General features: G+C 36.7%; 1 protein-coding gene and 1 pseudogene across 1 annotated transcript; one reads left to right on the forward strand and one right to left on the reverse strand.

The window, feature by feature from the left end:
* Positions 1 to 692: 692 nt before the first annotated feature.
* Positions 693 to 14,087, reverse strand: LOC110175551 (bifunctional polynucleotide phosphatase/kinase-like). The gene is given in 18 exon segments (XM_055147788.1): positions 693 to 1,013; positions 1,016 to 1,064; positions 2,332 to 2,399; positions 2,695 to 2,782; positions 4,515 to 4,624; positions 5,289 to 5,350; positions 5,721 to 5,817; positions 6,004 to 6,096; positions 6,223 to 6,293; positions 6,616 to 6,664; positions 6,742 to 6,813; positions 9,687 to 9,794; positions 9,887 to 9,944; positions 10,636 to 10,715; positions 11,602 to 11,886; positions 12,761 to 13,018; positions 13,299 to 13,345; positions 13,837 to 14,087. Coding segments are annotated over 18 exon segments (1,788 nt in total). The 5' UTR covers positions 13,958 to 14,087; the 3' UTR covers positions 693 to 941.
* LOC129407225 (TRPM8 channel-associated factor homolog) lies at positions 14,076 to 26,936 on the forward strand (annotated as a pseudogene).
* The last annotated feature ends 388 nt before the right edge of the window (positions 26,937 to 27,324 follow it).

Here is a 27,324-nt window from a genome sequence, read left to right on the forward strand (position 1 = left end):
GTTACTGATGGATGACAAAAAGTTAATCCTCGAAGTGGAGAAATATAATGCAATTTACGATGTCAGACATCAATTCTGCAAGGACTCAGGACTAAGCCAGGACGAAACCAGGTCTAAACCAGGACTAAGCCAGGACTAAACCAGGTCTAAACCAGGTCTAAACTAAGACTAAACTAGGTCTAAACCAGTACTAAACCAGGACCAGGACTCACTGTCGGAATCCACCCGTGTAGATCGTCGGACACCCTGCTCCGCGGACTTTGAGTCTTTCTCTTTCTCTTTCTATTTCTCTCTCCCTCTCTTTCTCTCTGTTCTGATGAGACCTGGTTAAGACCTGGTTTAATCCTGGTTCGGGTAGACCCTCTTGAGCATTCCCACAGATCCAGCCAACAAGGAAGTAACCACATTAATAACCTTAAAATAAAACTACAAAAAGTTTTTACTTACTGTATATTATTTGGCTTTTCAGGCAGACTGCTGTTGGTCTGTCCGAAGGATCATTTATACTGCTGCTTATGCACCACCAGCGTGAGAGTGCAGCAGTGACACTGTGGTATACTGAACTCTCAACCACAAACAGTTCATGTTGACACTACTTGGGCCTACATTTTAATTCAGTTCCTGACATAAAAAAGTTGAAAATGTCATAAGTATGACACTTTAAAAGAGCCTTAAAGGAAAAGATAAAAAGATGACACAAAATAGCTTTTTATTCTTTTCAAATCATCCCAATAACAGGCCATTTATTCTGATGATCATTTTTAATGTTAAACTGTAATACATTTGACACATGAAAAGCAAAGGTTAAGAAATAAAGGTCTGACAGCAGTGCTTTCTTTCTTAGTGTTGCTTATTGTTAAATACATGAACTTAGATTTATTTTGTTGACTCTTTCTATCTCTAGCCTCTTGTGTTGAAAACATCATTTATTTTCTATCCATTTACCCTTCGGAGAACTGCCTGAACAGGGCTTCTGATTGGCTGTCTTTGAAATTAGGCACAAAGTGGAATTGTGAAGTATCTCAGAAAATCCCTCTGAAAGCGTAGGAGCCACAAAGTGTTTCCTGTTGAAGATACAAAAAACATCATTAAAGATTATGTATAGTTTGAAGCCAAGCCAACAGTACCTGCCTGACCTTTCTCCAGGGAGAGGACTGACAGACTCTTTCACCAATTAGAAAATGAAAACTTCAAAAACATTATGACAAGATGGACAAATCCAGTGGGAAACATATGCAGTAAACTGTTCATGTTTATAAAGACTAAAAAAAAAAAAAAAAGTGCAGTGGCAATTGTCTTGTTTCAGTCATTGAATTAATTGAATTAGTTGATTAAAGGTTCTGTGTTACTCAAAATTGACTCTTTCCAGGGCTGTAATTATCCAGATGATTCTAGTGAAGGTGTATGGAGTTTAGAAACATAATGGAGCACTTCCTGTAACAGAGTGTTTTCCTTCTGAGAGAAGAATTCTAAATATGCAGGGTTTGTGTGAATGAAACAAAACACAACTATGTTTGTTATGTGTGTTTCATCTTGTATCATGGAGCTTGTTTAATCATAATCATAAACATAGTTAACAATACTGGGCCTGTCATCTTTCACACCATCCTCATCAACAAAATAATTAAAGGTATGAGTTCTTTTTAGAGCCTTCTTTAATTATTCAATGTATCTCAATTTTTTTACCAGAATTTTTATTACTTTCAAGTTATTTATTATAAATATACTGGTTCTTATAATATCTGTGGGTTTATTGTTAAATAATTTGTACCTCCTCTCTGAATCCTTTGTTTTCAATTTTATAAATAGTCTGTAAAGATTATTTTTGTAGCCCCTTCATTAACCAAGGACAATTTGGGTTTCTTTTTTTGGTTCTACATTGTTGAACAGGACAGTGTTTATTGTATAATGTCAGAAATATTTTATCTAAAAAATGATTATAAACTCTGTCAACGTCATTCTCCAAGTACACTGAACTCCAGTCCTGATCATTAAGGATTCATTGTTTCTATACATAATTGTCAACATTGTGGTTCTTTTTAACTCTTTCACCATAAAGTGAGAATACTGGTAAGTGATCTGTTATGTCACAGATCATTAGACCAATAATATTATTGTCCACATTGTTAGTAAATATTGTAAATAAGGGTAGCACTGTGATCTGTAATTCTGCTGAGTCTTGTAATAGTTGGATCTAAGATCAGGCCACACATTCTATTAAGAAAAATCTATCAAACTTTCTGTTTCCATAGAATCATGCAGGTGGAGTGCCTCTGCCAGAATGTCACACAGTGCAGCTTTAATTTCAAATGCATCTTAAAATAATCTTACTTGTAACTGTAGAAAACCATATCGTTGACCTTGAGATGTTTGTTTTCTGATGGTGTCATTTCTCGAAACTGTAAAAACAAAAAGATATTCCAAACCTGAATAAGGAGTGCACACACGCACGGACACGCACACATACATACACATACACACACGCACGCACACACACACACACGCACACACACACACACGCACGCACACACACGCACGCACGCACACATACATACACATACACACACATACACACACATACACACACATACACACACACACACACACACGCACACACACACGCACACACACACGCACACACACGCACACACACACACACACACACACACATACATAAGGGCAACACAGTCTTACCCTGTTGTTGTGTTTGGCCAGCTCCAGACTCGCAGTGAATTGGAAACAGCGACTCTGCACTCCTGCAGCTTTCGCCACGTCCAAATAACTAAAACACATTAAAAAACACAACACTATTTAAAGGTGTAACATGTAACTTTCTGGAGGCAACCTTGAAATCAAGAAGATGGTGACTACACTGATTTTAATGTTGACAGTATTTTACATTTTTTGGTCTCTGGACATGAGTGTTTTGGTTGTGTGTATTTTATACTGTAATGACTAATTCTGATTGTGACGTCACCTGCATGGTACCATGGAAGTACAATGTTCAAATAAAACTATGCTTTGGACGATTTTCCATGGAGATAAATAAGTTTATGTCATACTGTGGACATTTATGTTCAGAGGAGAAATTTCCATTTCCATGGAAACAAGCAGGAGGTGGCCCTCATCCAGGACAAATAAGAGTCAGGTTTGTGGAGATGCAAGCCTGCTCACAGTAAGGATACATGTTTTTTCAGTGTAATACAATAACATCAACAATAAAACTGAATTGTTTACTAAAAAGTTACATACTGTGGCTTTAACACAGTATTTGACATGCACATAAACAGTTAGAGGACTATGCACAGTAAGAGAAGCCTTTATCTGTGCAAGAGTGTGAAGTTGCAGAACAGGAGATGTGAAGAGCATGTTGTCTTTGGTTGTCATGTCTATTACTGAAATTCTTTCCTGAATTTATTGTCAAATTTATAAATTCAAATTTCAAAATTGTGATGTTCTGGAGCGTCTATTTATACTGTTTATTTAATCAATATAGAATGGCTGGATTTATAATAGTAATGTGCTCTTTAGAGCTTCTAAGTATTTTATTTTATTTTTATTAATTAATTAATTTATTTATTTATCCAAACAAGGACAGTGCAAAGACTAGGTTAATCTCAAAGAGAAAAGATGCTCTATTCTAGATTTAGCTACAAACTACTTTCCATCTGCAGACTTTGTGCAAGTTTTGACAGACGTCAGCTTATTTACATAAAAGCATCTCTCAAAAACACTATCAATCAACATGTCATCAATAGCAACGCTTCCTAAAGTTATAACTATTCAATTCATCATTATGCATTTAAATATGTATACTAATAAAGGCATAAGTCATTACTACCCCTTCTCTTAGTACTACCGGTACTGGTACTTTGCACTGAAAGCACGAGCTACTATGTTAGCTCTGTTACTCAAGTTAGCCTTTCATCTGATCTTTATTTTAATCTTATAGGAAAGAGCTGACTTAGTTGGAACTACAACAGGTGAACATATGACTTGTGCACTTCAACAAGTCTCTAGCAATAGCCAGCAGTTTTTCAGATAGTCACTCTCACCTTTTTTGTAAAAAATTAAACCTGTAAACAGTACCATGACACACCTTTTTCACTCTGATTCACCCTCGCTGTGTGAAGGAGAGGTTTCGCACGTCTTTCTTTCCTGCTGCTGTCAGACTGTACAACAAACACTGTTAATACTGAACATGTGCCATTCAATTATATCCATGTGCAATTATTTTTAAGTCTATTTTTAAATTATTTTTAAGCTATTATTTATTATCTGTTTTATTGTATGTTACCTTTTCCTGCTGTTCTGAAATTGCACGTTGCAACACTAGAATTTCCCCACTGTGGGACTAATAAAGGCATATCTTATCTTATCTTATCTTATCTTTTTTTGTCTGTGTTTGCTAATGTGTGCATTGTGTCACCAAGGTAACGGCTGAACATTCCGCCAATAGAGATAAATGTAGAACACCACCAGTGTCATGTCAAGTATCAGTATTTTAGTTTTACCGTTTCCGTGACTCTGGGTCTGGGTTGGTGTTGTCCACCGCAACGCTGCGTCCTTCTTTCAGCGCACGCTCACAGGCTGCAACACAACTCTGCCACGACCCCAATGTGTCCTAAACATAGACTGAATATTACATGTCTATGTTTCAAGTAAGCATTAAACAACAAGGAACTGTGTTATGCCAAATGCAAAATTGTTTAAAGGGCCCATATTACGCTTTTTAAAAATCTATATGTTGTAAAGTTGTTTCCTCATCACAAACATACTTGCGTTGTGCTTTGTTTCAGTCACACAAGTTTAACACACAAACCCTGCATATTTAGGCTGAGTTCTTCTCTCAAGCAGTAAACACTCCACCTTATGTCATGTGGTAATACAGGTAGAGCTCCACTGTGTTTTTAAACTCTACACACCTGCACTCAAATCATTTGGATCATTTCAGCTCTGGAACTGTCAATCTCTACTGAACTAAAGATAATAGTAGCTGTTAACTTGAAAACTACCACTACATGACATCACAAGGTGGAACAGAACATTTTGAGCTTTGGAAATGTAAACAGACTAATAACAGAGGATTACTCAAACATGTGTGAATGAAACAAATCACAACTCCAGGTCTGTTTTTGAGCAGGTAACAGCATTATAACATGACTTAAAGCTCACAAGAGTCTATTTTCTGTAATATAGCACCTTTAATGCGCTTATAACAGCTACAAACTGAAGTGTCTCACCTGTGAATCTGAAAAGGTTAAATTAATAGCAGACTGATCACTTACTCTGTTTACATACACGTAGCCCTTTGGAATAACATGAGAGTGAAAGAATGTTGATTTTCCAGCTGTGAACAAGGGGGAAAAAAGCAATTGAAAATGTGATTATTATTCTTTTGAAATCTTACAAAAGGATTTTCCGAACTTGCACTTAAGGCAGTGCAATTGTCTGAACTTTAATCAAGGTTACAATTCAGTCATGTCTAATTTTCAATGATATGCCTGTCTGTTTTTAATGGAGAGATCTGCAGCCAATGTTCAGGTTTAGAGCAGAGGTCAGACTGGTAGAAGAAATCATATAAAAACAATTGAAATTGAAATCTTATTTCAAAATTAATTCAGAGCATCTACAAATCCATTCTATAAGATCTCCAGATTCTTACATAGGGAACTTTGTCCTTTTCTTCCTATCCATATTTATAACTTGATTATACTTACATGCAGGGTAACCCACAGCAACAATAACTTCTGTTTTGTCTGAGATGAGAGAGGCTGATGGTGGGTCGTACAGTCTGGCGTTATAGTTAAGCTTTCTCTGGAGAAATGAAAAGAATCAAATATTTACAAAAGAAAAATCAAACATTATATTTACACATTACACATAAATGTATAATAATAACATCATATATTTCATAGGTAGTGTTTTATATAAATATATCAAAAAATATGAATAAGATCAAAATGGTTAAATCAATGGTAAATTGAAATACTTATTTCTTACAGGGTCAAACTCAGGCAGATTGTAGGGGGCGCTCTTCCATCCTAGAAAGTACTCCTCAGGAGTGTGGAACTGTAGTCCAATGTTGAGGGCAAACTTGAAAAGAAAATCTATTAGTTAGAGGTTTGTGCACACGTTTCTAGTACATATTTGTGTGTAGTTTTTTGTTAATTCTGCATAATAAAGTAAATGGAAATGCAAACATGTTAAATATAATCTTACACATCTGTCGCTACAGGAGAAATCCTTCTTCTTTTTCCCAGGAGCCCAGTTTTCTGGCCTTCCTGCAGCGTCTATAGAAGAAAGTGATACAATAAATTATGTGTATAAGTTTTATCAGTTCTTACAAAAACTGTGCTTTGCAAAACTGTATTTTGTTCATTTTTAGCTATAATGATAGGGTACCATTTGCCGTTGCAAGAGTTTGGTGTCTGGAGAGAATAGATAGTGTTGTTTACTAACCAGCTACAAATTCAGATTTGCATTTTAACTTCTGTATTATGACAAAGTGTTTTTTTTTTTTATCTTCATTCACTGTTCCTGATAAATACACTTTATCTTTTCATTAAAACAATAACAAACACTATATGTAAAACTAGTCCAAAAATGTCTTACCCCCAACATAGAAACTCTGTGCCTTGTCAACAGGAATGCTTTCATTAGCCTGTGAACAGACACACCACTAGTATGTTAAACCTGTGTGCTGTCAGTCAAAATAATAGAATAAGCTGTTAAAACAACCTTCTCACACAAATGGGTCCACATTCCCACCACTGGCTTCCTGTATATGCCAGGACCACTCGCTACAAAAACCTGAAACACATTTTATTTAGTTCAGTTAAATTTTATTAATATAGCTCATTTAAAACAACTTCAGTTGACCAAAGTACTTCACCTAGAAGTTGACAAAAACACAGATATACAGATAGGAGCACGATACATAGGAAAAGTACAATAAAACACCAAGATATCCTATCTAGTTTGTTTTAAATGTCATCTACAGTAGTCAGGCTTAGCATAACAGCTACCTGTCTAATATGCAAACCCTGTACAAAACAAAATGTTAAACTTTTCGGAAGTGTTTCTTTGACTGGACCATACAGGCCTCTGCTTTTTCCTTTAACCACTTGTGATGTCTACATTAGCTTAATAAGAACAATGCTGATTGGAGGGGCCAGTACAGACAGTTGATTCCGGTCAGAGACTCAGGAGACTGGATGAACTGAGAATGTTCTTTAATAGCAGCAGAAGAAAAAGGCACAATGAGTGTGTGATGTGTGGCTTTCAGATCAATAATGCACGACAAAAAAGCAGCTGCAAAACAGAGTGATAAGTTAACTAGGCCACACATGGAAATGTGGAACTAAAACGCATTGGTTCTTTCCAGTCTTTCTAACAACCAACTTCTGACACATACAGTAATAGGCAAGGCAAGTTTATCTGTATAGCACAAGGTACACAACGTAATTCAAAATACTTTACAGAATAAGAAAAAGGGGCAGATTTGAGATGGACTGAGAACTGTTCATTGCTCCGAAAGAAGAGCAGTCTTGATGAACGTAGTTTTCAAAGCTCATGAGAATGTTCCAGATTAAAGTTAACATGACTATGCAAGCAAGTGGTGACAGCAAACGGTTGAGCAAGGACTTTAGAATTCTAGTGAGTAACAGATGGAGGCACCATGTAGATGAGCAGTTGCAGGTGTAAAGTGACTCAGCTCTAACTGTCTTGGAGTGTGGCTGTGGGGTTGTTATTTGCACTGTGGAAAAAACTTCGACTTCATATTCTTAATCTTGCATATTTTATGTTCTTTGTGGTACGTGTTGATCTTTCACAAGACACATTTGGCCTACTGTAAGCACACACTCACTGTACCACTTCAAGCATTTCAATAATTTCTTGTACAATACACTGTTATGTTTTAATTACATAAGTTTGCATTTGCCTCTTGCTTATTTATCTCGTTTCTGTTGGTTATCAGAGTGCACGCCACAGAATTTGCATATTCTGCCTCGGCATTCTACAGAACGCTTGATTTCCTTATTTGCCTGTAACATATCGGTAAGCATTTATCCATGTCAACTGGTTCCATGCACTACGAGTCAAAAGGCCTGTCACAATCATTTCTATATCGACTTATCGTTCAATATATGAAAGCTGGAACAATATAATCTGCTGTGATACAATAAGGATTGAATAAATAACTTCTATGGCTAATTATTGGTTCATTCTGCTGTTCATTTGTTCCAGCTCAGTCCTTTTAATGATACTGTCTATTTTAAAATGGTTTACTGTTATTCTGTCAGTGATATTTTCAGTATTTTCAGTATTATGGTTTATATTTCCATTCGTTTTTACACTGTAAATTCTCACTGAAGGCCTCACAACTTTAAAAAAAAAACACAGATGGAATGTAGTAAACAAAGATGTGAAATGACTCAAAATATATTTTAGATTCTTTCAAAAAGCCACCGTTAAATTTGGTGCTTTGGACACTCTTGCCATTCCACTAAATGACACACACCAGACACCTCTGTGACATGACAACCGTTTAGCTACTCTGAGGACATACATAACAACATATATATAACATACAACCTATAACAGCCCCCACAGTGGACTGTTTTAAGTCTAGTCTTAAGACCTGCTTTGGTTCTCTGCTTTTAACACCGCATGAGTTGTGTGGTCCTCTGTTGCCTTTTATTTATTTATTCATTTTTATCTATTTTATTCTTTTTTAGTACTGCTTTTATTTATTGATTTTATCATTTTATCTGTCGACTGATTGTATTAGTTCCTTGTTAGGCACATAATTCTACTGACTGTTAAGAGTTAAATGGTTTACACTGCTATGTGAAGCATTTTGGTCTTGTTTATAAAATGTGCTATACAAATAAAATTGGACTGGATTGGATCTTTAGAATTACTGAAGAATCTATCTTTTCTTTACTACATAATTCCATACATCTTCCTTTATATATTAGACATGTCCGGTGTATCTACAATGTATAAAGCAGTAAACATAAAGATTACATTTAATGAAAAGGTGTGTCCAAAACCTTTGACTGGCAGTGTCATTTTGAAGTGATTGTTTCTCAGATATCTCACATAAATCACCATCAGAAATGACCATGTGGTAATCAACAGAGCTGTACAAGCACACTGAAGACTAAACTATATACTGTACTATATACAAGACTTCTCTTAAAGGTGCATTGTGTAACTTTTCTGGTGGAGCCTCTGTCAAATACTTTTCTCCATGAAAATGCTATTGCCTTGCCTGGAATGTTCCATGGTGTGACATTAAACATATCCATCTAGCATTGCGTGTGTTTCTATTGCTCAAATATACAACAATTCTCTCTGTGAACAGACTTGCATCTCCACAGATCTGACCTGTAATGTAGCCTGTAGTTGTCTCTCTATAGATAGATAGTCTCTGCTATCTCTACAGTGGCACATTATAGACAAAGTAATAACATCTCCACGGAGACAAGAAGGCGACGGACCCTCCACCAGAAAAATTGTGTAACGCTTTTAAGATTCCTCTTCTTTCTGCTCTTTTTCATTCATTTCACTTCTGCTGATGTATGTTTATATTTTATCTATCTCTCTATACAAATAAAATGAGAAATAATTCTGAAATTACATCTAAAATAAAAAAATAAAAATCTATAGTGACAAACCTGAACTGGCAGCTTTAGTGTCGCAAGAATGTCCTCCACTTTCGACTTGAACACCTCTGGTCTCAGTTTGCCTTTAGCGATTCCCAGTTGGTTAGTGAAAAATACAACCTGCAGGGGAAAAAAAAAGACTGATTATTAGTCCACTAAAGTCACTGAAAAAAAAGTATTTTAAAAAGCTTTCACTGAATAGTCTTTTTTACCTTGTATCCTTTCTTGAGCAAACTAGCAAGTCTGGGTTGGATCTCAGGATACAGAATTCTAAAGGAGAAACATGAAAAACTATTAAGATACTGGGTGTTTAACATTAAAGGGTCCATATTAGGCTATGTTATGATCTGTTATAATGTTGTTTCCTCATCACAAAGATACCTGGAGCTGTGTTTTGTTTCATTCACACATTTAACAGGCAAACCCTGCATATTTAGGCAGAGTTTTTCTCTCAAACAGAAAACACTCTGTTCCACCTCTTAATGTCATGTGCTAATACAGGAAGGGCTGCTCCACTGTGTTTTTTTAACACACTGGAATCATTTCAGCCCTGGAATTACCAATGTCTATTGAACTAAAAGTAAAATTAAATTAATTTAAATTAATTTGAAAACTACAACTTGTGAAATCACAAAGTAGAACAAAGCATTTTGAGCTTTGGAGATATAGACATACTAATAATAAAGGGTTACTCAAAGACATCCGAATGAAACAAAACACAATTCTATTTGTTTCTGAGGAGGTAACAACATTCTAACATAGCTTAAAGCTCACAGGAGTCAATTTTGTGTATTATAGCACCTTTAAGGCAATTATGGTCTTTTACAATTATTAACTAAGCAGGGGAAAATGAACTCAAACATGTCTTTTGATAGTGGCAGACACTCAGCAGATCATGCACTGATTGAACCCATAATCTCCTGCGTAGATGTACGTTTCAACATCATCTGTCAATACTCACCTCCAGTCGTCTGGTGCTGTGGGAAACACTTTTCCAGACTTAGTGGTGATGATGCAGCCATCGATGTCGAAACCAGCAACCTATTTCAACAGCAAAGAGGAATGTGGCATCAGATGTTTAAAATTTAAAAAAATATTTGTTTCTAACAATAATATGTCAAATATGAGAATGTCTGAACACAGTTTTCTTTTTTCGATAATTTTTGTTATAGACTTGTGTTGAAGATTTTAGGTGCACTATGTAACTTTTCACCTGCTTGTCATGTTATATTGCTAAAAAAACATTCTTACGTGCTAAATGTGGGCAGTGAGTAGATCTGATCTGTAAATTGTGGCCTTCTTTGTCTCCATGGAGATAGACAAGCTTAACATACTGAAATATCCCAGGCAAAATAACATAACATCCATAACATCTCCATGTAGACAAGCAGATGGCTGACCTTCCAACAGAAAATTTACATAATTCACCTTAAAATCAATACTCAGATAATTGGGACAATCACAGACTTCTATAGAAGATGTTCCTATTGCTCTGCTCTGCACAGTCGAACAAATGAATCAAACAAAACAGATCATCATTTCATATGCATTTAGCAGTATGTGTTATGATTTAAAGGTGCACTATGTAACTTTGTGCTTGTTTCTCTGGATATGTCATTGATCTGCCTGGAATGTTCCACAATATAACATTAAAAAAGCTCTATCTTACATTTATTAAATTACAGGTAGTTTTATAGCTCAAAAATACCCAGAAAAACAGACATTCTGACTGTGACTGGAGTTGCCTCTCCACAGATCTGACCTGTAACTTGATCTGGTTTGGTCTCCATGAAGATAGAAAGGTTTAATGCCATACTGTGAAATATGCCATACAAAGGAATAACATCTCCATTCAGAAAAGCATTTGACGGAATCTCCAACCACAAAAGTTACACAATGCACCTTTACAGTAGGGAGTGGTCCACACCTTGTCACTGGCTTTGACTCCAGCCGCTGTGTAAACCATTAAATTGTTGATCTGTTGCCAGTTGCTCTGGGCACATCCCTCTGAGGACAATGATGAGGCCATCGAAGTCTGATTAGAGTTACTGGTGTCAGACACAGAACGTGCTGCCAGTTTTTGCAGCTCCTTCAGCCGCTCTTCCGCCATCTTCTCCTCTTCATCATAATCTTCCTCTGGAGCTCCTCTGTCCAATTTGAGACGCTTCACTTCAGGCTGGTCTTTCTCTGGGCTCAGTGATCGTTTTGAAGACTAAAAAGAAAAAAAAAAAGGTGTTGGTGTTGTGACTGTTTATCATTATCACAAATTATTACAATATCAAATATAAAATGTGCTAATATGTGGCAACGGTAGATAAATGTTGAATATGGTTTTGAACTATGAAAAATAAAAGTGATGCAATATATCTGAGTAAGAGTATGACCATTCTTGGTCTTCTGTGGTATTATTTGAATAAGGGAGTGATAATTAATATTTGCCTAGACATGAGAATGATTAAACTTTATCAGAAGAAAGTGTGGACGTGTATGGCCATAGGCCAAATGCGAGTCTGAGTTTGTATAGTCACAAGTTAATTTACATGTAAGAAGAGAAGGAAACCAAAATTAACACATATATCACATGTTCAGAAGTGGACTTGGTTTGGCTCTAGACCTAATTTTGTCATAATATAATTCAGGTTTAGGTCTGGGTTTGGTCACAGTTAATTCCTGATTTTGATGTGGTGTATGTGCAAATGTGAATGTACCCCAAGACACACAAATAATAATGAATTAGTCTTTTATAGAATTATAATTTAATGTATTATTAATTTACTCCATACTTGGTGGTGGTAATTAGCCCTCTGACCACCAGCAACACTCACACATACACACGCACACACACGCAGACACGCACGCACGCACACACAAAACATTCATATTCGGCAAAGTGAGTGAAGTGTCTTGTCCAAGGACACTGGCGCCCCACTGTGGCATCTGATTTTCCCTGCAGTTTCCCATTCAACTACTAACCAGGCGCAGCCCTGCTTTGCTTCTGAGATCTGACGAGATCAGGCTTTGACAGGGAGGTTTGGTACAAACTCCTGCTGCAAATGTGTGATCCAGTGTTATGAAACAAATACTACCTTTATCGGAGAAGCAGGAAAGAAATCCTTTATACTCCTCTTTGGTTGATGACTCTCTTTTTCAGCTCCTTTAGTTTTGTCTTTTGCTTTAAGTCCGGTGTGTTTTACACCAGAAGAGGTTCCATTGGAGTTTTCAGAGTAAAGCAGTTTAAATGGGTGGTTCTGGTTCACCAAATATAAAACTCCTCCGTGAGTCAGCTTCCCTGATTGCCCTCGAGACAGCTTTTCATTCTCCAGATAACTAGGGTTGGGCCCAAGCTATGGGAATATGTAAGACACACAGGTTAGTCGTTGCAAAACATGATCCTTTATTTACATCAAGATAAAATGGTAATAGTTCAACAGATTCAAATGTGCTTTTACTGGTGTTAGAGTCAGTTTCCTCTTTCAGTTTTGTCAGGACCCATAATAAACAAGACAACAAGGTAAGCACAATAACACAGTTTCTGTTTAAGTCAAATATGTTAGTATTAATACCACAGCTGAACATAAGCAAGTGTTTTCATTTTAATAATTGGTACTGGACAAAGATTCTCACCTGTGTAATAACGACAGACTTTTCCGCAAAACAAGCCACTGCCTTAACTGTAAAAGAAAATGAAAGTATGTTAATAACAACTCTACAACAACACACTCACAGTAAAGTCAGATCTAAAAGCTGTTTGGGTCTGTGGAAATTGTGATTCATGAGTAGCACGTTTGCATGAATCATTGTTGTGAATTTGGCAAGACTTTTCCAAACTTGTTTTAACCAATCCACTATCTGCTTTTTTCTCATGTTGAAACTAGTTGACATAATAATCGCAATCGTATTTTGATCATCGTCTTTTTTTTTTTTTTTTTTTAATCTCAGTGGAAAATAAGATAGGCACGGGGGGTGGGCACTTAAAAAAAAAAAAAAAACAAAAAACACTAGTAAACACTACTAAAGTTACAAAAATCACGTTAGTTGCAGCTCCACTTTTGCAGCCCCACTTCCTGTCAAACGGAGTAAATGCATAGATGCCCTAACTCATGGATCTAACACGACAATTTCGCATCAGGTTCACTTTATTTTCCACAGCACCGCTCCTCACCCTGGTGCCTTGAGCATTTCTTATCCGTGACTCCGGTGTCTGGACCCCGACCCAAGATTACTGCTCTACCGTCTTCAAGTGGGACTCTCAGCCCGGAACCACCGACCAGAGCACACGCCATTACAAAGCAACTTGATTATAGTTTTAGAAAGGTGTTATAATAAACAAGAAACTGAAAAATATCGCGATTTTTAACAGAAACTTAAGTCTTTGGTACTTGCACGCCCTGCTGTGTACAATGGGTCCATACAAAATAACGCCGACTGGAAACTCTAGCCGTGCTTTAGTTCCGTGCTTTGGTTCCGTCTCGAACACGACAAGCGGCTCCTGTAGTGGACAAACGATTCTCCGCCCTGGACATGGAGTTTTTATTAATAGCTAACATTATAATTAATAATAATATCTCTATGCATACAATTTAAACACCTGTCATTATTTTTGAAGTATTTATGAAGAAGTTTAAGGTAAGCAGTTGACATGTTGTTTCTGTTCTAATGTAGTTCATGTTTTTTTGTCTCCATTAATCATATACAAAATAAATGTCGTCCTTACTTACATCATAAACTGATCTTATTTAGCTGTAGTTTATGATGACACAGGGTGACCAGACGTCCCTATTTACCCAGGACAGTCCCAGTTTTGAGCCCGGCGTCCCACGTCCCATTGGATTTATCGTAAACCACCGCGGTTGAATTGGTTTGATATTTGATATTGGATATGTGATACCTTCAAAGACATTTAACTTGTAATACATATCACTGATTTTTTTTTCAAACAACTTGTGAGGTCTTCATAATCATCCAGGGTATATATCACAAGACAGTAATTTAAAAAAAAAAAAGATCACACTATGAGCTGATTTAGTGCATATTTGTGAATTCAACACTCATTTAACTTGTGATGTACAGATGTGGACAAAATTGTTGGTACCCCTCTGGTAAGGAAAGAAAAATCAACAATGGTCAGTGCGCAATGTTTTTTTAAATAATTACTGTCTTGTGATATATACCCTGGATGATTATAAAGATGTCACAAGTAGTTTGAAAAGAAATCTGTGATATGTATTACAAATTAAATGTCTTTGAATGTGTCGAATATCCAGTATCCAATATCAAACCAATTCAACTGTGGTTCCAAAACCAGTGATTTGTCCCAGTCTTTAATAAGAAATGTCCCTGGTGTCCCTATTTTTGGCCGAACTGACACCAGCCAACAGTAAAGAGAGGCATAAATTGTCTAGGTTTTTTGTTTTAGGTTTTTGTTTAGGTAAAATTAGATAAAACACAAAGAAAATATGACTATACTGACTCACATGTTATCGTGAATAAGTTATGAATGAGCCAAGTGCAGAACAGTTTTTTTTTTTATTACGCACTCGTATCACAATTATATTATTACCAACCACGACCACCCTGGGGAGTCTCAGTTTCTGATTTTGAAAATCTGCTATGTTGACTCCATGAATGAAATAGTTAAATGAATTGTAAATGTAGCAATAGGGTTTATGAGAGAAGTTGACGCCCATTAGTAATTGTTAGTCAAATATAATTTCTCAATGGTACTGAATGTTAATGAGTCAGTTATGCTGGTCCTAGCCAAGCTCACTTATTTACGTTTTAGACCCCAGCTGAGCTGGTCCAACAGGTTCTTAGAGCATGTCCTGATCCACTCTGTTATTATGTTTCAGTCTGAGAAAGACTGCGGGACTGCAGTGAAGGACTTCATACAACCTAAGCCAGGAGATCCATTTTAAAAGTAAGTTTAATACATACAAATAAGATAATATAGCAAGTGTAGAAGTTATACAAGCTTTTCACTTTTGTGTATTTGGATTTAGGTCTTTTTAAACTCTCAGAGAATTATATTAACAGGTACTATCACTACAATAACTGGTGTTATTGTTATCACTTCACGATCTCGTGCTTTTCATTGATGTGGGAAATAACAGAATAATGCAATAATAATAATAATAATAATAATAATAATACATATGACATTTTGAGCAGCTTAGGTAAGGTACACTATACAGTTAGGCCTGTCACAATAACAACTTCTGAAGAATGATATATTACTGAAGAAAATGTACGTGATAAAAAAAATAAAGCTGGAACTAATTTAAGCAACTGACACAATAACCCTAAAGTAAACCTATCCTCAAAAACTATTCTAAATTTACCATATGATTAAAAAAGACTGACTGCAATAAATAAATAGCAGAATGAAATGCACACACAGTACTTAGTTTGTGTCATAGAAGTTATTTATTCAACATTCTGCAGCTCATATCTAATTTTAAAACAGAAAAACATCAAAAAGCTACTCACTAGTGCAAAGGGTGAGGGTTAGGGATAAATAAGGGACAACAGATGGAAATGATCTTTTTTGTTATAATCTGGCATAGTTACAATTACAGATGTTCATTAATATGCACTGTTCCTATCAAATAAATAAATAAATACTGAGCCTCAAAAATGATGTCATTATTATAATTACTGTGACTGGCCTATATACAGGACAACCTAAGATGGAGGATTTACGTGTTTTACATGTTTTAAGTTGCTTGACTATTTTACTGTTTGTTTTATCTATTCTCCTGCAGAACTCACTCTACACCTGCCAATCATGTCCTCCCTTGAAACCACACCCGCTGAACAACAAGCCTATAGCTCCATCATGAAAGGCCTGGGGAAGCTGGATCTTTCTGGCTCTTCTGTCCCTTGTCATCTGACCTTAACTGGGGACCACGCTTTCCCATTGGTCATGAATTGCAAGGGAGAAGTTATTATGGCAGCTTCAGCTTACGGGTCAGGGCGTATTATTGTGGTCGGCCATGAAAACCACTTGATAAAATTCCCCAAATTTGTCGAAAACGCTTTACAGTGGCTTAAAGGTGATCAGACTGTTAACATGTCCGTGGGAGTACATGCATCGCTCAAGAATGTAGCCGAGAATCTGTCTAATACCAGTTTCCAAGCCAAAGTTGTGGGAAGTTTTAGCAGTGATGCAGGCTTTGCTGTGTATGTTACAGATGCCTATCACTTTGAGGGGAAAGAAAGTGACATAGTAGCATTTATGAAATCTGGAGGGGGGGTGCTTATGGGTGGGCAGGCCTGGCACTGGGCATCGCAGCATCCCCGAGACAACGTCCTACTACAATTTAGTGGGAACAAAGTGTCTGGAGTGGCTGGTATCTACTTCACTAAGCATCACAAAGAAGGGGAGTGTGTGGCCGTAGATCCACAGATCCCACAATCCTGGAGAACTGCCAAGTAAGTGGCGCAATACAGATCTATACAATAATTTGTTATAAAAAAAATAAATAAAAAAAAACATTAGTCATTAGAGGCATTGCAGGGGGCCCTCAAAGGTTGTTCACTAAACAAGCATAAAAGGAAAGTACAACTGTATACAGGAATGGACTGTGACAAAAAAAAACAACAACCCTGGACTTTTCCCCCACATGGCCGATAGACCTGTACAACTTTTACCACATCTAGGTGCCTTTATATTTTTGACTTAGACTTAATTCAGTTTTTAAACAAAATGAGGGAGCCATAAAGATTACGTAGGATTTACCTACTCCTCCCAAAGTAAAGGTTACTCTACAAGTTTCTAGGATTTGCAGTAATAGTGTTTGTTTGTTTTTTTATTTTCATGTATTGTTATTAAGTCTGTATGTGCATTAATAAATAATTCATGGTATTAAATAATTTTGTTTTTCAGAGTCTGTAAAGACTTCAAGGATGACTTGGAGTTTTTGCTTCAGGGAGTGACTGAGTTTGACATAGGTGACGGGACATTTTCAGAGATCTTCATTCACGGACCACTGTCTTTCCCCATCACCACCAAACCAGAGGGAGGAACCCTGATCGCAGGAGGCTACTATGGAAAAGGCCGGGTTATAGTGGCTTCACATGAAGGACTGTTTGGAAAACCGGTAAGGCCTGGAAATACTGTATGTAATAATAATAATAATGATAATGCATTTTGATGATGCAGACAAATCTCAAAGTGCTACACAAGAGGTAAACACACAAGAAACAGCGCAACAACAGTATTTTGTTTTGAGAGAAGTTAAAGGTGCACTGTGTAACTTTTTTGGTGGAAGGTCTGTTACCAGCTCTCTCCATGGAGATGTTGCCTGGAATGTTCCACAGCTTGGCATTACACTTATTTATCTTTATGGAGACAGCAGGTGAGACCATAGGGCCAAGTTAGATGTCAGATCTGTGGAAAGGTGAGCCCACTTACAACAAGAATGTTTTTAAGTAAATGAAAACCCATGTTATTGAATAATTGCAATGATGGGTACGATGTGGATTTTGTGCCATACCGGGACATTCCAGACAAAGCAACACTATCTCCATGGAGACAAGCAGATGACAAACCCTCCTCCAGAAAAGTTACACAGAGCACCTTTAACATATTCACATATTGTTTGTAATGTTTACAAGTAGTGCAACAAAACTAGAACATACATTAGTATTCTAAGTATAGCTCATTTACACCTGCATGATAATATAAAGGACAAGTATTAAGTGTAAGTGTTGGTGGACTGCAGGGATCTTACCAATACTTACCTTTGTATACATGTTTAATATTTTTTTTGCCAGTTTTCTTGTTAAAATATTTGCAGAACATGCAGATGATAGTGAAATGGCTTTGACTTTGTGTTATTCACACTTTAACTTGTCAATATGTCAATGCTCACAATGCATTAACAAACAAACATATAATATCTTTGTATCTTTTCTGTGTATATATTGTGGACATTTCTGATGGTATTGTAAGTGTACTATCTGTTGGATCATGTTAAGTGGATGTTTAAGGGTCCTATATTATGCACAATTGTTTTAAGACATGTAAGATATAATGTTACCTCATCAAAAACATGCTGGGAGTTGTGTTAACAGCAAGTTAACAGCTACATTTTACCTTTTGTTCAGCAAAAAATTATTAAAGCTGAAATTATCCAGATGATTCTAGTAAAGGTGTATCAAGTTTAAAAACACAGTGGAGTACTTCCTGCATAACCACATGACATCACAGGGTGGAATAGAGTGTTTTTTGTTTGAGAGTCAGCCTAAATACACAGGATTTGTGTGTTAAACATGTGTGAATGAAACAAAACACAACTCCAGGTCTGTTTTTTATGAGGAAACAACATTATAACACAGATTAGAAAATAGCGTAATATAGGCCCTTTAATGATTTAAATGTCTACTTTCATAATTGTTCACTTTGTATCTCGCTATTGTCCCACAGAAGCTGGCTCATTTCTGGAAAAACGCTGTGCACTGGTTGGATCAAGGCCGACTGGGAGTGATTGGTGTTGAAGCCAATATAGCCTTCAACATTCTTTCCGAATCAGGGTTAAACTGTCAAAAATCAGGTTTTAAGAAGGGCCTGAGTGTGTTTGTGCGCACAGTCTATGGAGGAGATCACATAAAGGAGATCCAGGAGTTTGTGGCTGAAGGAGGAGGCCTGCTGATCGGAGGACATGCTTGGTACTGGGCCCAGACACACCCAGGGCAAAACTCTCTCACTGAGTTTTCAGGTTCATCCTCTTCTAATTTACTAACTAATTATATGTGGTTAAATAAGTACAGGGCAAATAATAAAAGCTATTTAAAGGTTCTATATCACGCAAACTCTTGTGAGCTGTAATCAATTTTAGAATGTTGTCACCTCCTCAGAAACAGACCTGGAGTTGTGTTTTGTTTCATTCACACATGTTTGAGTAACTCTTTATTATTTGTCTCTTGTTCACATCTCCAAAGCTCAAAGTGCTCTGTTCCACCTTGTGATGTCATGTAGTGGTAGTTTTCAAGTTAACAGCTCCTTTTACCTTTTGTCCAGTAGAGATTGGCAATTCCAGGGCTGAAATTATCCAAATTATTCTAGTTAAGGTGTATGGAGTTTAAAAACACAGTGGAGCATTTCCTGTGTTACCAGATGATGTGTGAGAGAAGAATGCACCCTAAATATGCAGGGTGTTTGTGTTAAACATGTGTGAATGAAACAAAACACAACTCTAGGTCTGTTTGCGATGAGGAAACAACATCATAACGTAAATCAGAAAAGTGCGTAATATGGGCCCTTTAATATCCAACTTGATGAAATAAAAATCAATAGTTGTTTATTGACTCTCTGTATGCTGTTTTAAAGGAAACAAGATCTTGAACCCCATGGGCCTGACTTTGTTGCCTGGAACAGTTGGAGGGGGTCTTTTCAAAACCCCAGACCCCGCCACTGTGATCAAAGACAACTACCACTTCCGCTACCTCCTGTACCGCTTCGCTAAACATGTGGCTGAGAACAAACAAATAACCCCACATGAGGAAAAGTGCCTAAAGAAACTGGGAGGTGACTGTGCCCATATCCTGCACATGAACAACTACGAATGCTGTTCACATCTGCAGCTAGTGCCCATGCTCACCAAAATCCTGAAAGAGACTGGAATTCCACAGGTACTAAGTTTAGAAATACAATATACTTTTATCACACAATGAAATAAGAAAGCTGTTAAAGGTGCACTGTGTAACTTTGGTGAAGTCTGCCACCTGCTTGTCTCCAAGGATATGATATTGTTTGAGAAGCAAGTGACAGATTTATTTCAATTTATTTCATCTCATTAAGATTAACAATCGCTTTTCCAAGAGTGACCTAATGAGATGAACTATTTCTGATTATTTGCTTCATTGTCTTCATTGTCTTTAAATTGTCTTCCACGGTGGTTGGTCTTGCTCACCCTCATCCATCTCGGTTTCTCTATCAGAGGCCTGCGAGCTTGAGAGTTCTGCACAGTATCTTTGCTGTTCCTAGTACTGCACTTTTTTGGACTGAGATGTCTGTTGTTTTCCCTGGTATCTGCAGTAGCCTTTTCCAGTTTGGGGGTTACGGCCCTGAGTGCTCCAATCACCACGGGCACCACTGATGCCTTCACCTTCCAATCTCTCTCTCTCTCTCTCTCTCTCTCTCTCTCTCTCTCTAAAATTTTTTTTTTATTTATATTTTGTTTGCGTGAAGGTCTCTGAACAGAGTCCAGTGAGCGCTCCCAAAGACCATCTGCTCCTGAGCCTAGCAACTGAGCTGTACAAGGTCTGCCCCAAACCAGAGGAGCTTGTGAGCTGTTTCATCAAAGACATCCCACTGTTACCAGCCCTTTACAACCATACCATCAAAATTGATGTAGACACTGCGGGTATGTTTTCTACTATTGCAAAATTGACTCTTGTGAGCTTTAAGTCATGTTGTAATGGTGTTACCTCCTCAAAAATATACCTGGAGTTGTGTTTTGTTTTATTCACTCATGTTTGAGTAAAACTTTTTTATTAATTTGTCTACATCAACCAAAGTCCACTGTCCTCTGTTTCACCTGGTGATGTCATGTAGTGGTAGTTTTCAAGGTAACACGTCCTTTTACACTTCAGTAGAATTTGGCAATTCCAGGGCTGAAATCATCCTAAATGATTCTAGTGAAAGTGCATGGAGTTTAAACACAACTCCAGGTATATTTGTGATTAATTGAAAGTGGTAAAATGTAATGTTAAATGTTAATTTGCAGATAGAGAGGAGTGGATTAGTACAGGTCTCTATCTGTCTCCTGGGATGAAGACCTATATGTCCATGCCAGCTGAAATCATCAACAAGGGATGGAAGGTAAGACTTGGACTTAGATGTACTTTCTAGATCCGCAAGGGAAATTATGTGGACATGACTATGACGCTCAAAATTCAATATATACTGATCTCTGAAGATAAGCAGGTCAGGGCTTGGTTAGTAGTGGATGGGAGACCGCTCTAGAGTATACTGCCGCTGTGTCCTTAGGCAAGACACTTTACCACCTTGCTTAGTATGAATGTGGTGAGTGAGTGATTGGAGTAATTAAGTGGTCCTATTGAGTGAATGAACAATGCACAAAATTGTAAAGCTCTTAATAAAACTAAAGCATTTTAGTAGTAGTGCTAATGTTACCCTATTTGATAGACAGAATATATAATTTATAGTAGACACCCAGTGAATGTGAAATAAAATCTGATGAATGATGCTTAAAAGTAGATCAAGGTTTCCCCTCTGGGGGAAATTATTAAGCAACTGGTCTTCCCTCAGCCTAGCCACCCTCAGTTTGTCTTATCATGGGTCTGATGTTTTGACCTGTTGTATGTAACTATTTCTGCAAATATATTTTTAAAAAGTATTTGTAGAGTTACACATTTAGTGATGCACTGTTTCTTCTTTGTATAAATACAGCCACTGTAAACTCCTTCTTATGTTTCCTTCACCAGGTGCAGATTGGCTGTCAGACTGACCGACTCAATGCTGCTGTTGTAAAGAGAGCCCCAAATGCCTGTGAGAGGTTCCCAATTACTTCAGAGATGATGTTGGTGCACCACCTTTGGGGAGGCCTCATTTACCTCATAGCTCCTCCTAAAACTCAGTTCAAAGGACTAAAGATTGTAGTGCAAGTTGGCATACCTGCTCCATACTACAAGTCAGGTGGGCATAATCCTTTTCCCCATAGACTGTATACTTTTTTTTCCATAGAGCAGCGGTCAGTAAGCAACCCTTTGTCTCATAAGGAGCCATACTAAACATGATTTTTTTCAGACAGCTATAGAAGGGAAAATAGCACACAAAAACAGCACAAAAATGCATACAGTCCCTCACCTAGTTTTAAAAATATGTCTAAATATCGTCTTCCTTTTACCTGGTTAGTTTGCAGATATTCTATATTTTCAATGTAAAACACATATATAGTAGTAGACTATAAAAAGAAGTAAAATATTATAGATCTTTTTGAAAAGATGTTTAATATTTTAACATTATCCAATATCCAATTATCCAATTAATATGATCCAGCACCAGTTGGTTGAGGACTCCTCCCAACATTACACTTTTCATCGTACCTTGTCTCACTGTTTGTTGCTGTCTGAAAGCTCCACTGATCCCTAATGAACCTACAAAATCTGCCACACAAGATGCAGCTTCATACTTTTCTATCCTCTCTGTCTCCAGGAGAAACCTCTCTGAGTGAGTGGTCTGTTCTCCGTACGGCGCCCTCTCCCTGGGCAGAGCTGGAGTTTGAGAACATCATCCTGACTGTGCCCTCAGAGGTGGTGCGGGGCCTGGAGCGTCCTGATGAGTTGGCAGCTCTTTGGGATAGGATCATGAGGGCTGTGGCGGACCTGGCTGCTATCCCACCCAAGTTTAAAAGGAAGGAGCGATTTCTCTGTGACGTGCAGATCTCACATGGTAATAATACTGCATGCTCTGGCTTGATCCTGCGGGGTAACTCCTGACTAATACCTTGGGTCTACAGCTGCTATTTATTTGCACTATGTAACTTTTCTGGTCCAGAAAAATTGCTTTTTCCCTTAAAAATGCCCAGAATGGTTCACAGTATGGCATTAACCCCATCTATCTTGCAATTATTCAATAAAGAGGTTTTTACTTTGCTAAGAAAAATCCTTGAACAACATCCATTCTTTCTTCACATGTTGATGAATAAGTTCAATGCCATACTATGGAACATTTAATGCTAAGCAATAATATCTCCATCGAGAGAAGCAGGTGGCAAAGCCTCCACCAGAAACGGTGCAATCTTTAAATTAACCTTATTATATACGTATTAAACCACAGGGACTATTGTTTGTACATATATGCAATATGAGGTGTTGTAGGGGTCAGTCTATTCTGTTCACATTAAAACAGAAGTCCTTTTCCAGGCTGGATGCACGCAGGTTACCCCGTAATGGCACACAAGGCCCCTGCTGCAGAGGTGATCAATGTTAAACAAATAATGACTCGCGGCCTGTGGGGTCCAATACATGAACTGGGACACAACCAGCAGAGAGGATGCTGGGAGTTTCCCTCTCACACCACTGAGGCCACATGCAACCTGTGGTCTGTGTATGTGCACGAGACTGTGTTCAACATCCCTAGAGACAAGGTACAGTAGAATCTCTAATGTTCTTTGCAGAGGGATTACACAAGTATATGCAAAACAACTGAAATGGATCGGATAATGTAATGTCTTGCCATGCAGGCTCACGAGGCGATGCATTTGAATAAACGAAATCAACGTGCTGAGAATTATGTTAAGAATGGAAGAAAGTTGAATGAGTGGAGCATGTGGGTTGCGTTGGAGACATACATGCAGGTATGCTTTTGTATTTTTTTGTATTTGTTTCACTCAATGGTGAACAGAGAGTCAGTAGATCCTTTCTGATATTTATTTAAGGTGCATATAAGAAGAACAGTTATAGTTACAGTAGTATATTTAGGTATAGATTATTTTTGGATTAAGTTATAACGCAAAAAATAATTATTATTATAAACACTTGCATCTTAAAAAATACAGTGTTAAAGTGCATATGACAGATTCTGGTAATTCTCAAATTTTGACTTAATTCAGTGAGATTAACTGTAATTAGCTGTTGTAATTATAAATTATAATATTACAAAAAGTAGAGGGTTCTATTGTAGAGTGTACCGTATTGATGACATCATATTAGGGAGAATTCTATGCCAAAGTTCAACACAATTTACACACTAGAAACTATTTTATTCTCCCACATTTTAAACATTGTTTCAACAAACTAAAGGTATTTTCTTATTTGTATTTATATTTGTCAAAATAATAATTTCTGTGTACATTAGAGGAGATTTGGTCCAGGGCATGTTATAGAATTCCCTAACATGATTCATGATTTCCAACCAGGAAGTAAAAATTTTTAAATGGCCAATTAAAAAAAAAAAAAAAATATATATATATATATATATATATATATATATATATATATATATATATATATATATATATATATATAATATATATATATATATAATGAACTTAACTTAGTCAAATGAGTATTCTATTCATCACAACAAAATGTCGTGTTACTATTGGTCCCCCGACTGACAGTTGCAGATGACACTAGCTCAGGAGTCCCCAACCTTTTTCCTTGAATGAGCTACCTTTACAAAACGAAAATTCCAGAGAGCTACTAATTTTAGTGGTTGCAGAAAATAAAGTATACATAAAAGCCACGGCAAGACTTAGATGGGGTACAATTAGATAAAACGAACAACAAAATGATAGATTTACAATAATAATAGGCATTTAATTCATCAAATTTGAGTTAATCAGGACAATACGTGTAATTCAGGAATCCCTTGGCGAGCTACTTGAAAGGGGGTGGAGAGCTACTGGTAGCTCCCAAGCTACAAGTTGGAGACCCGTGCACGAGCAATATTATTAGTTCCACTGGTAACATTTAAAGGTCATGTACTAGGCAAACATTTACTCTTGTGAGCTTTAAGTCTTATCCGAAATACTGATGGAGTTGTGTTTTGTTTCATTCACAGATGTTTGAGGAATCCTTTATTAATAGCTCAAAATGCTCTGTTCCACCTTGTGATGTCATTCAGTGGCTGTTTTCAAGTTAACAGTCACCCTTTACTTTTAATTCAGTAGAGACTGGTAGTTCCAGAGCAGAAATGATCCAATTGAGTGTAGTGATGGTGTATGGAGTTTATAAACACATTAGAACACTTCTTGTATTACGACATGACATCACAAGGTGGAGTGTTTTCTGTTTGAGAGAAGAACTCAGTCTAAGTATGAAGGGTTTGTGTGTTAAAAATGAAACAAAACACAACTCTATGTATGTTTGTGATGAGAAAACAACATTATAACACAGATCAGATAGCATGATATGGGCCCCTTTAATAATAAGTACACCTTAATTAGTCTTTTATAATGCATGATTTTTCCATAATTAACAAATATTTATTAGGAATGATTCAGGCTCAGTAACTGTTTTGAATTAATTCTTTTGATATATTTTTAAAACTGTAAACAGTGTATATAGGCTTGTCACAATAACAGATTCTGAAGTACGATATATCACTGTAGAGGATATAGATGATAAAAGGTAATATACTGAAACAAATTTATGTAGGATAAAGCGAGGACAGATTTAAACCACAAAAAGTATTCTAAATGTACTATATTGCAAAGAGAAGTTACTAATTTAACCTTTTACTGCTTTTAAATCTGACCATATAGCCAAAAAATAACCAAAAAATCCGCAGTAGTGCAAATTAAATGTACACATGATAAATACTGACCCCAAAAATATATAGTTTCAGCTTTCATATACTAATTGATACCTTATCTTTTATACTTTTTTCCCATATGCAGCTTCAGGACAAATTTGGCTGGAATGCCTTTAAGTTGGTGTTTGCTGCTTACCACAAGATGAGCGGGTTCCCCAATGACAACAAAGGCAAGATGAACCTTGTACTGTGTGACCTTCTCTGAGACCGTGGGGATGAATCTGAGCGGGTTTTTCAAGGCCTGGGGTTGGCCAATAGAGGGCGCTACTGAGACAAAACTTTCCAACCTGCCAGCCTGGACCGACCACCCCATGACCAAATATAAATGAACTATGCAGTAATTTTGAGTCCATAGGCATTTAACGGTAAATTATGCTGTTTTCTTATCTATGTTATAATGTTGTTTACACATCAAAAACATACCTGGATTTGTTTTGTTTCATTTACACGTTTAACACACAAATCCTGCATATTTAGTCTGAGTTCTTCTCTCAAACATAAAACACTCCACCTTGTTAGAATACATGAATTGCTCTACTGTGTTTTTAAACTCCATACACTTAACCCTTCACTAGAATTGTGTAAATAATTTCCACTCTGGAACTGCCAGTCTCAACTGAATTAAAGGTAAAAGGTAACTGTCAACTTCCAAAGTACCACTACAACTCTGGGTATGTTTTTGATGAGGTAACATTATAACATGGCTTAACACTCACAAGAGTCAAATTTACGTAATATAGGACCTCTAATTACGGGTTGGGACTAGAGTTAAGGTAATACTTTTGTAGCTAATAAGCCTGAGTCATTCTAAACATAGTAATTGTTTATTATGAATATTATGAAGACTTTGTTCATGCTTACATTAACCCTATAACTATAATCATTCAGTAATCCACTATTTTATTCAATTGCCAAGTGCCTTAATCACATGCTCATTAGTTTTTAAAATTGCTATAATAAATCTTTTTAACACTCAATCTTACCTTTGTCTTGATTAAGAAGCAGGGTAGAAGCAGTTTTTTGAGTAAAGCAACACATTTTTCACAACCACTTTCACCAAGACAGAAACAGTAACAATTTATATGTTGTTAATTAGTTACTTGTTATAGTAACAGCACAAATAAAACATAACATTTTGCCTAGTTTTAGAGGTAATAGTAGAGGTAATTCCATAACTGTAACCTTCCTTGGGTGGAGCTTTCCGTGTTCTGTGTTGGTGACATATAGACAGTTTGATGCAGCCAAATTTGAATTTTATGGAAGATGATTTGTTCCATCAGATTTTGAATTTTAAATACCGCAGAATTTTTCACTTTGATTTTTTTATTCTGAATTACTGTTGCAGTTGTTGAAATTTGAAGTATA

The sequence above is a fragment of the Boleophthalmus pectinirostris genome, unplaced genomic scaffold (assembly GCF_026225935.1).
Source record: "Boleophthalmus pectinirostris isolate CB_2022bp ecotype Guang Dong unplaced genomic scaffold, ASM2622593v1 HiC_scaffold_9, whole genome shotgun sequence".
In the NCBI taxonomy this organism is placed as follows: Eukaryota; Metazoa; Chordata; class Actinopteri; order Gobiiformes; family Gobiidae; genus Boleophthalmus; species Boleophthalmus pectinirostris.